Source organism: Heterostelium album, assembly GCF_000004825.1.
Source record: "Heterostelium album PN500 unplaced genomic scaffold PPL_contig1, whole genome shotgun sequence".
NCBI lineage: Eukaryota > Evosea > Eumycetozoa > Acytosteliales > Acytosteliaceae > Heterostelium > Heterostelium album.
In genome coordinates, this window is record NW_008805078.1 from 1,029,610 (window position 1) to 1,044,413 (window position 14,804).

The window sequence follows — 14,804 nt, forward strand, 5'->3', positions numbered from 1 at the left end:
TTTAATTTAAATGAATTGGATTGTTACCAATACCTCATTTTCTTTTCTGAAAGGTTCAAGTTTACTCATTTGAATGAATCTTGTAAAACCATAGCCATCCAATCGTGAAGGGACGTTACCATTCAATTCCATAAAGTGTTTTTCACTACTTTGCTCCACATCAATGATTTTAAATTTCCAAGCTACTTTGATTGGTTCTTTGAATTCTGAAAGGTGTAGGAACAATGATAACCATTCGATTTTATCAGGACTCTTATGTATTCCCATTACCAAAAACCTATAAAAATACATTTTAATAAAAAGGTGGTTTTAATTTTATAATAAATTAATATTACCATGTATTATCATTAAAATTAAAACTTTCACTCTTTGTGTATTTCTCCTTTGGTAAAGACATTTTAAAAGAAAATTTGGAATACATGATACTCTCTATAACTTTGTGGAATTCTTTCTTAAGATTTAGTTCTGGAAATGAATTTGGTGACTCATATTTTTCTGATTGGCACTTGACATAATGAGATCTAAACTCAGAGATCAAACTAAAGTTAATTGGTTTACTTTCATTATATGTAGGTGTAATCTCTTTAGTCTTGAAGTTAATAATTGGTCCAGTTGAGATATCATCTAAATTGTTATTTTTAAAGTTGTTATTATTGATGTGGCTATTATTATTAATAGTTTTTGAAAGATAAACAGTTGAATCTGTGAGTTGGATTGAACCATTTTGACCTATTCCATATTGATGTAGGTTCAAATCAATGCCTTCATTATCACCAATAATACTAGAGAGCGATTCACTCATTCTACTATTTTCATTTATGCTTTCATCTCTTCCTGGCGCAATGATTTCAATATCATCCATCCAATTATTCATTCTCCAATTGTAAATAATTTGAGAATATATTGATTTTGTGGTTTCCAATGATTTATTGACCTCCTCTTCTAGTGGTTTCCGTAGCTTATATTCCTCAGCGCTTAGCCTCTCATGGAAATAATTATATTTCTTTGTGATTGCTATTATTCTCTCTTGGTTCTTCTTTGTGGCTTCTACAGTCTCCATTAGTTTCCTAAACAATTCTTTCTGTTTATCTTCAAAATATTTATCTTTTTTTAAATGATCTTTCAATGTTCTCTCTGAGAATGTTCTATGTCCAGAATGAATATCTAATGCTTCTTCTAGTGAATGGATAGTACATTCCTTTCCACCAGATTCTAAACAATCCAAACATAGTCCACTATAATCTCTAATAATTTCTTCTACTTTAAACTCCATTTTAGCTAAAATAAAAAATGTACAATCAAAATTAAAAAAATTGATGATTCTCAATATTAATATATTTTTTAAACTTAAATCTTCAATTTATTCATAGGGTGTATTGTATTATCATAACTTTTTTAAAATAATACAATATTGTATTATTTTGTACCTTATATTATAACTCTCCTTATATCTAATTATCTTTCATTATTTACACAGAGTGCTGTTATTGCGTTTAAAAATGTTTTGTTTAATCAGTGGGGGGTATCACCCCTTTTTCAGAAAAAAAAGACAAATTATTAAATGTATACTCTATAGTCAATCATTTACTATCAAAATCACCCAAGATTTTGGACTAAAATAAATAAAATTAATAAAATTAATTTCTATTTTTTATAGGTCAATCTTTTTTTTTCTTCATGTATTCTTTCTCTAAAAACTAACTGATTTTATTAGTTTGGATTCAAAGATAGGCTGTTGTGGCCAATGTCAATAGAAAACATCCATTTTTCAAGTATTGGGGAAAAAGGTGCAGAGAAAAAAATAAAATTTTAAGTTTTTTAATAATTAAAAAACAAAAAATTAAAAAAATAAGTTTTTTGATTACTAACTAATTTTTTAAGTTGAAATGTTAAGTTTTATTAAAAAACAAAAAAATTAAAAAATAATAATGAATGACTATAAATAAACACTAAGAAAGAAAATACTTTTCATCATTTTTAATCTAATCGACTATTATTTTCAATTTAAAAACATATTTATCATTACAAATTATTACCTTTATTTATCTGTTGAAAATAATGATAAATTCCGAAAGCCTTGTATCTATTATCAACTTTCTTGGTAATCCAGGTAATTTTTAACTATAGTTAATATAATTAAAAAATAGATATTAATTTTTTATTATTTAAAGGAGGTGGAAAGAGTACGCTGTGTAATAGTGTGATTGGAAAAGTAGTATTTGAATCCGGTGTTAGTGTCGGAAAAGGTTTGACTACCAAAACTCAATCATATAAATTGGAAAATAGATTGATAGTTGATTCCCCTGGTATGTATTTAAACTAATAAATAATAAATAACAAAATTTAATTCTTGATTTTATGATTGTTTAGGATTATCCGATCCAGTAATGAGAGAAAGAGCTGCTTCTTGAAATTGAAAATTCCCTTAAACAGGTAAGAAAAGCTTTAAGATATTGCAATTCATTTTTTAAATACTGACTTTCAATGAAAGGATGGAAACTATAAAATTGTTTTTGTGGTGACATTAGATTCAGGTAGAGTCAAACTTCAAGATCTAGAGAGTCTAAACACCATTATCAGATCCATCAAGACTGAGTTTGAATATGGATTAATTATCAATAAGGTTACAAAGAAGGTAGCAATACAGTTGCAAAAAAGTCCAGAATTTTTCCTGGAATGTATCAAAATGGTTGAGAAGATGCCAATTGAAACTTTGGTCATCAAGAAAATAGAGGATCTGGATGACGAGAACAATGAAATCATTCAAGATGAATCCGTCAAGAAAGAGCTCCTCACTTTCATTGATAGTATCCCGAATCGTCTTATCAAGAAGGAACAAGTTGAAAAAGTAGAGGTTAGAGACTATGACAAGAAGGTGAGAGAAATGGAAAGTAAACTCTCGGAAATGGCCAATCAAATTGAGAGAAGAAGACAAGAGAATGAACAATTGATGAGGAATGCAGAGAATATGCAAAATCAACTCAGCAGAGAGATTGAAGTTAATGAAAAGAACACAATACAATACCAAGAAAATATGAAATTAATGAGAGAGAACAATGATAAAATTTTGGATTTAATGAACAAAAATCTCGAGGAACAAAAAATTGAAACTCAAAAGGCCAATGCAAGAGCTGAAGAAGATCGTAGAAGAGCTGAAGAAGCAAACAAAAGAGCTGACGAAGCAAGAAGAAACAGTGGTGGTGGTGGTGGAATATTAAAGAAAATATTTGGAAGTTTTTTTTTGATAGACTATCAATTAAACAAATACAAACTAACTTACTAACACATATACAATTCAAATCAACACAAGTGTTTATCTAATTTCAATAAAATATTTTCTTTAAAACACCTAAAGTAAAATTATTCCTTTAATTATATCATAATTATTTTATTTTTTTGACATGTTAATAAAAAATAAAAAAAATTTTGCTAACTGGTTATTAGTGATTTTTTTTTGGTTACATTAAATCTCACGATTTTATTGCTTGGATAAATATTTTTTTCAGATTCTTATGAAATTCTCATGTGTTAGATAAAAGACAATATAAAAGTAAGATGTTTAACTTTCTTTTACTTAAAACAAAAAGTAAGTAGTAATATTGTTTATTGTTTTTAAGTATAAAAAATGAATAGCACACTTTATCATCACCAGTTGAATAAGTTGTCATGGGAAGCAGCAACAGTTGCACACAACCGACACAAAGGCGATCAAGCAAAGCTTCTGAGAGATGGTTGGGATACATTGTTTGATGAAGAGAAGAATCTGCTTGGTGACATCAAAGGATTGGATTTACTACATCTACAGTGTAATTCAGGACAAGATTCATTGTGTTTGGCGAGACTCGGTGCAAATGTAACAGGTGTAGATATTTCCGAGGAAGCAGTTAGATTTGCAAAACAACTCTCCAAAGACAGTGGAATCGATGCTAGTTTTGAACTATCCGATATTCTAGAGTGGATGTCTGAATCGGCGAAATCCAATTCCACCAAGAAATACGATCGTATCTTTACATCGTATGGTACGATCACGTGGATTGCCGATCTCGATCTTTGGGCATCGGGTATTTCATCGCTATTGAAACCGGTCACCGGAAGGATGGTAATAGTGGATTTCCACCCGTTTGCACTCTACTTTAATGAAGAATGGAAACCTACGTTCTCCTATTTCGACAAAGGACCGATTGTCAATGACACTGGTGTAGGTGATTATGTTGCAGACTCTGGCGATGGATTGATCCCCAAACAATCTTCAGACTCTACGGCATCGCCACCCCTAGAAAAGTTTGACAATCCTCATAAATCCTATGAATTCTTCCACGGTATTGGCGATATTATTTCATCTCTCATCAAATCAGGACTTACCATTGAATCACTCCAAGAGTATCCCTATTCAAATGGTTGGAAAGGCTTTAATGAAATGAAAGATATAGGTAATAGAAGATTTACAACACCTGATCATATACCTCAGATTCCACTGATGTATTCAATATCTGTATCAAAAAAATAATGAAAATTTTAATTATTTTTAATTTTTTTGAAATTTATTTATTTTAAATTATATATATAAGTTATTACTATCTATTGTAATTGAGAAAGTAATAATAATAAAAAAATATGTAAATAAAAAAACAGTGATTATAATTAATTATTACATATATGTAAAATTTACAACAACTGCACACCTCTACACCATTTTGGTTTCTTGTTATTGTTTGTTTTTTTTTTGTTTTTTTTTTTTTTTTTGTATTGTAAGAGGTGAACTATGTTGTTTGTGTTTGGTTGAATAGCGTTTTTGTTGTTTGTTTGATTGTGTTTGTTTGTTTGTTTAATTATACTTTTTGAGTGTTCTTTCTTTTAATTTCTCTTGTTGCTTTTAATAATATCTTTTTGTTCTCCTCTAGTAGTACGGATTTAACTTCATCCCATGTAAACTTTATATCTTTTTTGTAACGTGCAGCGATGTAGTGAGTGTTTAGTGTCTTGTTGGATGGCTGCAGCTTTGCTTGAAACTGTGATTTGATAAACTCGAGAGCAACCTTTGTGTCGGGTCCACCTCTGTACTCTGGGAAGCACTTTGACAAATCGGTCTTTTGAATCATCTGCTCGAAAAGATCTTTCTTGTTCAACATCAAAAACGTTGGAGTGTCGGCAAATATCGGATTGTTACAGATCTGTCCAAATAATGTCAATGATTCTTGCATTCTATTCTGTGATGGATCTTCAAACATAACTTGATCGTAACTATAAAACATCATTATAAACATAAATACAATTGAAACTTCTAACTATATCAATAGATTAAAACATACCCTGCTAAATTAACAACGAACAACAATGCTTTTACATCGTCGAAACAATGAATCCATTTCTTTCTCTCATTTCTCTGACCACCGACATCGACCACTCTGAAATGGACCGGTCCATCATCAAACTCTGTCACCGAAATACCGGTGGTTCTAACTCTGGTCATTATACAATCTTCTTCTGTTGGTCTAAAATCTTCATCTAAAAATCTTTCAATATTTTCAAAGTAACTGTGAAGAAATATTACATATTAATATTTGGAGAATAATATTATTTTTGTTTGTTGATAATATGTTGCTGTGGTAATTACATACTATGGAGTGGCATCTAAAAACCAATACTCTGATCTTCTATCCCAAATTGTTTGAATATCTGGATCCTTCCACAATTCCTCTATATCTAAACCAATATTTGCTGGCATCTGCTTTACATCTTGTTCAAATTGAAATGATCTAATATTATTTGCTCTTCTCTATATTTTTTTTTTAAAAAAATATAAAAGTTAATTATGATTGTTGTTATTATGGATTGTTTTGTTTTGTTTTGTTTTGTTTACCTTTGTTTCAGGATTTGATAATTCAATATTTAAAGTTTCACCGGCTTCCAATAAGACTTGCATACACAACACGGTATTTTTGTGAATGTTGGCTGCATAACTCTGTAATTCGGCATCGTCTACCGGTAATTTATAAATGGATTTCAATTGCTTCACTACTGTTGACTTTCCAGATTCACCAGCACCCAACAATAGAATTCTGAAATCGAGCATCGCCTCCTTATTTGCTTGTCTCAAATATGATTCGACCTCCTCATTCTGTTTGGTTTCTGGACCTGCAATTGTTGATGTATTACAACCCATTGTTTCAAACTAACTGATTATTATTTAACGATGTTTTACTAAATCTGTCTAGCTAACGATCTAACTAACTTATTAACTATCTATCTATTACTAATACAACTAAAAAAAAATAATATTTTTAAATTTAATATTAATAAAAACTCAACTGTTATTTATTTTTTTTGGTTATTTCTATAAGTACAACAACAACAACAAATGTATCTTGATAAAATAAAATATATGGATTGATTTATTATTTGATGTTTAATTGATTAGAATTTTTATTATAAAATTGGAACAAACAATATTTATATTGTATAGGTAATTTATTTATATATAAATTGAAAATAATGAAATTAATCATTCAATTTTAAGGTGGGTAAAACTCTTTTTCTCTATGTTAATATGTGAAGGGAGCAATGTGTAGTGATTTTGATTAATGTGAAAATCCCTTATCAAATAAATATCAGAAAATATAACAAATTTAAAAGATTAATCTTTGTGAGTAATTGTCTGTCTGTTTGTGCCTGTTGTGATGGTGTGTAATGTGTGAGTGTGAGAGTGAGTGTGTGCTAGTGATGATATTTAAAAATATTGTTATTATTTCTATTTATGTCTGGCCTTTTTTTTTGATGAATAAATTATTACTGTTAAATCAAAATTAAAAAATAAAATATTATTTATTTATTTAAATTGATTTTTGTTATAGATTGATTGAGTGAGTTAAGATATATATAATTATACTTATTTATTGTTTATTTGTTGTGATTGTGATTTTAATTAATATGTATTAGTTGTGGTGAGAACAAAAAAAGAAAGAAAGAGAGAGAGATATGAATGTGGTTTGATGTTGATCAACCACTACTTGTAGTAGTACTGGTGGTGATATGTAATCAACAAAGCGATGTTAGTTTAGATGATAGAATATGAAGAAGGTATTTGGGTGATGTTTGTAAAACGATAAAGGAGATTAAAATATTGTAAAATTGTAACTGGTTTGGTTTTTTTTTGTTGACTTGATATTAAGGTTTGTTTGATTGATCTTTATTTCATTAACTCTCTTTATTTTGAAGATGAAATGAAATGGAAAATAGATAGGTACTTGAAAAACAAAAAATGTTGAACTATCTCTGCGTTCTCTTTCTTCTCTTTTCTAAACTTTTGTCGAGGTGTTCGAAGATCAATCTGTATGTTTATCTATCTATCTATTTATTCTATTACAATTAATTTAATTGAAATTGATTTGATTGTGATGTTGGCTTCTTTTGATCTTTTACTTTTACTATTCTTGTTTTGATTGTTATATGATAGTTTTTGATGATGATTGTTGTTTTTTTTTTTAAATGTGTTTGTTTTGGTTGTTTAAAATATAATTATTAAAAGAGCAAAGGAAAGAAAGAAAAGAATTAAATTAAAAAAAAAAAAAAAAAAGAGATAAAAAAAAAAACAATTTTTGGGTGTTACTAATGATTGATCGATTGTTTGTGGTGTGGGGGTAGAGTGTTTAAATTTATCTGGCTGTTATTTGTTGGGGAGCCAGAACACTTTAATTTGAATTACTTTATGTTTTGTGTTGTGTAAGTTACTATGATATGTTTGTTAATGATGGACAAAATAAGAAAGTTTGTTTAATTTCAACTATATTTGTAAAGTTGAGGTGGTAGTGAGTGGCTGATCCTGTTATTTTTTTTTTCTACAAACCTTCACACAAGTTGATGTTGTAGACAATGCAATTGTGTTGCTGCTAATTAATTTATTAAATACGAAACTAGAGCTAATTTTAGAGAAGGAACCAATCAATAACAATACATCAGTCTGTGAAAATAATAATTATTTAAACAAATTAGCATTGAAATTATTAGAATTCTATTTCCAGATCAATCACAAGTGATCATCTTAAAAAGATGTATGTATTTCATTTCTCTTTAATATATTGATTGATTGATTATGCTATGATCATCGCTTAAAGTATAGTTTAAAAAAAACAACACTAACTAACTTACTATCTATCGTTGATATTCGTTTAACTGCTATTAAAATAAATAAAAAAGCTATTATTTGTAAACAATTAATGATTTAAAGTATGTAAATAAATAAAAATAAAACTAAACTGTCCGATTAATCACCAAGTGGGTCCACACATTTTTTTTTTTTTTGATAATTTTTCATAGTATTTTTTTTTTTTTTTGATCGTAATGAAAAACAATTCAATGAAGAAAAAAGTGGTACTCAAAATGGGGGAAATTTTTCAAAAAAAAATTGGCGGGAGGCTTATAAAGGGTGGCATTTATTTTATTTTATTTTTAATTTAATTTTACAAATTTATAAAAATTTTCAAAATTTTTTTTTTTGCAAAACAAAATAAGTGCACCTTTTTTTAATCATCTAATTGTTTTTTTAAAATTTTTTTAATTTATTTTTAAATGAATAATGGATAGTTGGTCATTACATCAATTATTATTTATTCATTAATATATTAACAGAATGACAACAAATTAGGATATTATTATCATATTATGTGACAGTCATTAAAATTTGTGCCAACCAGAAAACCTGATATTTATTTAAACATTTAGATTTAAAATCTATATTTAATACCCTCTTGATATAATTTATTTCCTTTGGAGGTCTAAAATACATAATATTGTGAGAGGCGTGTCCTATAAATATGTATTATACTGATTTTTTTTTTGATATTCAACGATTATGTAATCTGCAACAACAACCAATTTTAATGCTTTTTTAACAATACACTTTTTTTTAAAAATTATTATAAATTTTTAGCTATTAATAAGCATAGCCCAATTCCTATGAGACCTCCCAGTTTAAGATTTTACTTTTTTTTGAATATATTTAGGCTAATAAATATCTTTGTATATAAATTTAGACATCTTTGGCTTGAAAATTTCACGCAATATGGTTTTCTTTAACCAATATATATCTAATGGTTAAAAAAAAAAGATTTCGACAATTGTAAGTGTTTTGTGGTTTTATGAAGATAATTTTTGATCGATTTAAAAACAACTTACCGTTTTGATTAAATGATTGGTCAAAAAAAGAAAAAAAAAAAAGTAAAAAAAAAACACAAAATCTGGATTGGGATGATTCTTTTGAGATTGGATGATAAGCCAAAAACCTGCTTAAACCACTCCATTAATCAGCTATCTTTGTGTTGTCTTTCAACAACAACATTCATTCTTTTTATTTATTATTTTTTTTATTAATAAAAAATATATTATATATTTAGTTGAAGGAGGCAAATCTTTGCCAATAAAAAAGAGCAAACAACATTCTCACAAGCAGTAGCACTAATAGTTATTGATGATTCAAACACAACCTTAATACTTACCACCCCATAAATCACCATCAACACTCTGAGTTGTATCCAATAATAAAATATTTAGATTTCGATAGTATACATAAAACAAAATAATAACAACAAACCGATTACAAAGCACCGATTTATAATATATATTACATAATAATCTAATTTTATAATAAAAAAAAGACAAACAAAAATAAAAAGAGGGTTAGTCTTTAACTGTTATTTTATTTTTTTGTTTGTTTGTTTCTTCATTGTTGTTTAGCAGAGAGTGCAGTACATATAAATCGTTAGTTATAGTATAAATAGTATAATAGTCGTAATAGTGATTGTCAAAGTCATTTCACACAATCACACACTTTTTGATCAATCAAAACACACCACTCTTCTGAACAAGCATCTTACTTTAACTTTTTGATCATAAAAATAAAACTCACCACTACACATTACACAGTAACATTACAGCAGTAACAAAATTCTATAACTTATAATTACTCATTTTTTTAAAATCAACTTTGGAATATCCATCATCAATAATCATTATTATTAGAAAAAAACGCTAAATATATCTACATATTAAGATTCAATATTTATATATATTACTTTATTTATTTTATGTATATTAAAAATTAATAAGTTTAATTTCAAAACTTGGTAATTATCGTCAATTCATTAAAATAATATTGTTAAATAATAAAATTACTAATGTTTCTTGAAATAGTAAAGGAAGAAAAGATGAAATTAGCAAATAAATTAAAGTTTAGTGGTGGCAGTATCAAAAGAGTTTCAGATTTCGATGGTGTCTTTGATTATTTACAGCTACTGTTGAAACATCATCCAGTTACACTGAAAAAGCGATGCTTTGTTTCGATCATTAGCAATACTGCACAGTCCGAGGAAACCAGACGTCAGTTGGCATATTTACCGTTGGAATTGAAGGAGGAGTTGATTCATTTCATGTTGGAATACAGACTTTTCAATGTTAAGATCGCAGCAATGACAGAGCTAATAGAGGTGCTTCTCGATCCACGTATCAAATCTTTAGATTTCAGTGTGGTTCCAAGCAAGATATCGCAGTTGGACTCCACCAAAGAACTGCTTCGCGCGGCACACCGAATTCAAAAGCTAGATTTTTCATATTGCTACGAAATCAACGATCAAATTTTAAAGTTAATTTTACAGAATTGCTATCATGGCGCACCCAATGGCATAGCTTCACGAAGCTCAACCATTAGTGGACCAGACTCTGGCAGTCTCAATGGCAGTGGAAATAGTTTGCCAACAACGTCGTCGCCAATTGGATCGCCAATGATAACACCCACATCAACACCACCCTCCACACCAACCAAAAACAAATTACACCGTCTACAACGACTCAAAGAGAAAATACTCAAGAAGCGTAAGAATACAATGGATCCTTTCAAACTGTCGTTGAGTGATTCTTCAGAGGCGGACAATCTTCCACCGCATGCCGTTGTGATACCATTTGACCAAGAGTCGACTTCCAGCGGTGGAAACGGCACCTCCAGTAATGGACATTCCCGAGTAACAGGTGACTACGAAGAGTCAGGAATCGAGTCACTCTCCATTCGCCATTGTACATTGTTTAGCGATACCATTCTACGTCGACTTTTGCGGGCGTCTTCATCTCTCACCTACCTCGACGCTACCGGAACCAAACTCAGTGGAAAATCACTCCAGACTATTACCAACCATTGTTTCAAACTCCGAACACTCTCGATCGGTTCACTTTCAGAATCCATTGTTATGCCAGCCATTACAACATCGTTTTGTAATCTTGTAAATCTCACTAGTCTCGATTTAAGCTACAACAGTAAAATCGATCACTCCGTATTAGTATCGATTTTAACGAATCACCATCAACAACAACAACAACACCACAACCAATCGAATCACCTATCAATTTCAACATCGTCATCGTCTTTGCCATCACCTATGCACTCACCAACATTGACACCAGGCACACAACCACCCAACTTACTATTCAACTCGGCAGTATCATCGTCATCCGCATCGATTTCATCGATCTCCTCGTTTGGTATCGATCATTCAATGTCACATCAATCACTTTCATCGATGATATCGAATGGATCGACACTTTCAATTAACACCAACCGGCTAGACGAGGCAAACAACATCATTGTTGCTTATCCTTCGATGTTGCAATGTCTGAACTTGGCACAGTTGGAGATCGAGGATGAATCACTAGCGATGCTACCAAAGAAATGTCCACTACTTCATACACTGGACATCTCTTATTGCACTAGGATTTGCGATGATTCACTCATCGACATGACAGCCAACGGACTGATAACACTCCAATCACTCACCGCCAAAGTAGTAAAAGTTTCACATGGATTGGTCAATATATTCAAAACCAATCCACTACTCACCAAACTAGACATTAGATTCACACAAGTCAAAGAAGAACACTTAAATCAAATCCCAATCTGTTTGAATAATCTAAGAGTAATACGTTTAGATGGTACACCAATAACAGACAATACATTTAGAGTAAATATTTACATTGACAAGCTATATAATTTTTTTGAACAAATGTTAACCAATAATTATATTTTTTCATCACATTTTAACAGTTAATATCATCAAGTAATAGATGTTTAGAAGAAGTAGGATTGTCACAATGTAAGAATATTACATTCGAGATGTTCAATGTTTTGGCAGAGAATTGTAAACTACTGAGGAAGCTCTATCTTTCACATTGTCGCATGGGACCGGTGAACCTCGATTCAGCTACCAACTTTTTCAATCAATCCGATCAACTTTCGACGCTGGACGTCAGTTTCTCTCCGATGGCATCGGACGACTTCTTGATGGTAATGGCCAACTCTAATTGTGCAGCGAATCTCGAGTCGTTGTTTGTCGGTGGTGGATTCCAGCATCTTGAAGGTGTCACTGTGACGCGCCTAGTTGATCGCTGTCCGATGATAAGAATATTCTCTTGTCTCTCTTGCTACAAGCTCAAAGACAGTGTTATTATCGATGCCATGAAACGTTGGTTGATGTTGGAGGCAATCGAACTCACCGACTGTACAGCATTGACACCGAACACCATCAACTTCCTCACGCTCGACACACACCTACACTATCACCTTCGTTTCATATTCTTTGGTAGCGCAATCTCTGAGGAAGTCGACGAGCAAACTATACTCAACAAAATCGATGGTAGAACGACAGTCGAGGTATTGGAGACACAACAGCAGGTGACACTCGAAGATATCATAGAGCAGTGTTGGATAACTGTTTAAATATGGTATTCACTTATTATGTTTTATTATCTATTTTTATATATAGCTATTGGAGAATAATAATTAAAATAATAAAATTTTAATGATGTCATCATAATTTTGCTGAAATGAAGCTTCTCTAATGTCAATTGATCTTGAAAACAGTATAAATAGTGATATCGTTCTGACTAATAGATTTATTGAAATGTTTCAATGAATGTAATAGGAATAGTTATATATAGAAAATACAACATGATAAATAACTGACTATTTGATTACGCAAAAATTAAAACAATATCAAATTAAAATAATACAGGTGTTTGTGTAATAGTGAATACAGACGATATAATTTTTAAAAAAAAGAAAAAAAAAAAGCAAATGTATTATTTTTTCTTTACTCTTCTTCACCTTTATCTTTGTTATCTTCATTATTATTGTTGTTGTTTTCTTGTTTGTTTGATTCTTGTTCGTTGTTATCTTCTTCCTCATCATCATCATCATCTTCTTCTTCTTCTTCTTTATCTTCTTTCTCTTGATTATTATTATTATTATTAGTATTGTTGTCGGTTGTTGTTGTTTTTGTTGAAGATACACCATAATAAGCCTGTGAATATTGTTGTATCTGTTGTTTTTGTTCATCTGTCAATTGAGTATAGTCAAAGCCATAATATTGATAATAATTCTTAAGATATTCATCGTACTGTTTCTTTTGATCGTTGCTCATATTCATTTCATTAGGTGTATGACCATAATAGTTTCCTACTTGATTACTCAGTGGTTGGACATCGGCAGCATCACCTTGTTTCTGTCTCTCTTGAAGTTGTTGATTATATCTCCTAGCATAAGGATGCATTTCATATCGTTGACTAGTTGCATATTGATACTGATACATTTGTTGTTGTTGTTGTTGTTGTTCTATTAATTCAATAAAAGAAAAAATAATATGGTTATTATGATATGTTTTGTTTGTTAACATTTTTTCATATAATAGTATATAATAAACACAAACAACATACGTAATAAATTTGGATCATATTGACCATCGGTGTTAGGATATACACCAGACATTTGGAATTGAAGAGCAGCTTGATCGTCGTTGGCCATCTCTCTTAGTCTTTTATTGACAACCTCTGTTGCTACACGATGTAAGTTTCTCTCGTCGGCTTGCTTTGCCAATGGATTGCTATCTTCGGTTGCCCATCTAACATTCAGCAGTTCACCATTGTCGAGTGTCTGATCGGCCATTGCCTCCTTTGCAAACTCAGCGGTGGATCTATACATATATCGAACAAAAGCAATCGATTTATTAAGAATAACTCTTACGTACTCGATGGAACCCCACTCTTCGAAACCACGTCTAATCATATCCTCCAATTGATTAAGATTTTGATTCGATTTCAATCCACCAATATATAATGCTAAATAGTAATAAAAATAATGGTTAAGTTAGAATATTGAATCAATACTTATGATTATATTGTAGCTTTTTACATACTTCTATTATCTCTACTGAAACTACCGACACCACCCATATCTTCACGATCATCTCTGAATCTTTCACGGCCAAAGATGTCGTGTGTCAGTACTAGACGTTTGTCGTCGTTCGGTGTTGGTACACGGTGTAGGTAGGTACATTCGACACCGTTGACACATCGACCACGTGCAAAATGCAGACAGAAATAAGAGTCTTTCGAGGCACGAGTTTTTCCACAGTCTTTGAGTACGTTGCATCTCGCATCACTAACGTCTCTGTCTCGCCAGTTTCTCTTTCCAAGCTTCTTGTGATACCATATATTATATTCCTGTGTATCTGTATCGTGATCTTCATAACGTGAGTTCAAATTACTAGACTGCTTTCGAGCGGGTCTACTCAACAACGATGCTTGTAACGCAACTATATCATTACCAATAGAAACGACACCACCGCCACCGCCGCCACCACCACCATTTCCATCATTGGTATTATTGTTATTACCACCACTCTTCTGTTGACTATCTGATTTTCTTTTTAAAGACATCTATAAATATATATATATTTGCAAGATATATAAAAATAATGTTCAACAAAACT

At 30.5% G+C, this 14,804-nt stretch overlaps 7 protein-coding genes across 7 annotated transcripts; 3 read left to right on the plus strand and 4 right to left on the minus strand.

Annotated features, from left to right (window-relative positions):
- Positions 1-6: 6 nt before the first annotated feature.
- PPL_01231 (MATH domain-containing protein) lies at positions 7-1,765 on the minus strand (the record flags this gene model as incomplete). The annotated part of the gene is made up of 4 exons (XM_020572246.1): positions 7-277; positions 336-1,278; positions 1,589-1,613; positions 1,760-1,765. The coding sequence occupies 4 exons, from the start codon at positions 1,763-1,765 to the stop codon at positions 7-9; spliced, it is 1,245 nt and encodes a 414-aa protein (XP_020438104.1).
- Positions 1,766-2,058: 293 nt separating this feature from the next.
- On the plus strand, positions 2,059-2,411 carry PPL_01232 (uncharacterized protein; the record flags this gene model as incomplete). Its single annotated transcript, XM_020572247.1, has 3 exons — positions 2,059-2,110; positions 2,172-2,306; positions 2,371-2,411. 3 exons carry the CDS (start codon positions 2,059-2,061, stop codon positions 2,409-2,411), a joined length of 228 nt encoding a protein of 75 aa, XP_020438105.1.
- A 275-nt stretch (positions 2,412-2,686) lies between these two features.
- PPL_01233 (uncharacterized protein) lies at positions 2,687-3,532 on the plus strand (the record flags this gene model as incomplete). Its single annotated transcript, XM_020572248.1, has 2 exons — positions 2,687-3,233; positions 3,507-3,532. 2 exons carry the CDS (start codon positions 2,687-2,689, stop codon positions 3,530-3,532), a joined length of 573 nt encoding a protein of 190 aa, XP_020438106.1.
- Positions 3,533-3,708: 176 nt separating this feature from the next.
- On the minus strand, positions 3,709-6,163 carry gpaH (guanine nucleotide-binding protein subunit alpha; the record flags this gene model as incomplete). The annotated part of the gene is made up of 6 exons (XM_020572249.1): positions 3,709-4,128; positions 4,464-4,490; positions 4,836-5,241; positions 5,310-5,534; positions 5,619-5,776; positions 5,861-6,163. 6 exons carry the CDS (start codon positions 6,161-6,163, stop codon positions 3,709-3,711), a joined length of 1,539 nt encoding a protein of 512 aa, XP_020438107.1.
- An 80-nt stretch (positions 6,164-6,243) lies between these two features.
- PPL_01235 (uncharacterized protein) lies at positions 6,244-9,963 on the minus strand (the record flags this gene model as incomplete). The annotated part of the gene is made up of 5 exons (XM_020572250.1): positions 6,244-6,262; positions 7,729-7,780; positions 7,852-7,957; positions 8,138-8,172; positions 9,960-9,963. The coding sequence occupies 5 exons, from the start codon at positions 9,961-9,963 to the stop codon at positions 6,244-6,246; spliced, it is 216 nt and encodes a 71-aa protein (XP_020438108.1).
- Positions 9,964-10,199: 236 nt separating this feature from the next.
- On the plus strand, positions 10,200-12,821 carry PPL_01236 (uncharacterized protein; the record flags this gene model as incomplete). The annotated part of the gene is made up of 4 exons (XM_020572251.1): positions 10,200-11,999; positions 12,083-12,176; positions 12,240-12,688; positions 12,801-12,821. 4 exons carry the CDS (start codon positions 10,200-10,202, stop codon positions 12,819-12,821), a joined length of 2,364 nt encoding a protein of 787 aa, XP_020438109.1.
- Positions 12,822-13,127: 306 nt separating this feature from the next.
- Positions 13,128-14,751, minus strand: cwc2 (pre-mRNA-splicing factor CWC2; the record flags this gene model as incomplete). The annotated part of the gene is made up of 3 exons (XM_020572252.1): positions 13,128-13,648; positions 13,750-14,151; positions 14,229-14,751. 3 exons carry the CDS (start codon positions 14,749-14,751, stop codon positions 13,128-13,130), a joined length of 1,446 nt encoding a protein of 481 aa, XP_020438110.1.
- Positions 14,752-14,804: the final 53 nt, after the last annotated feature.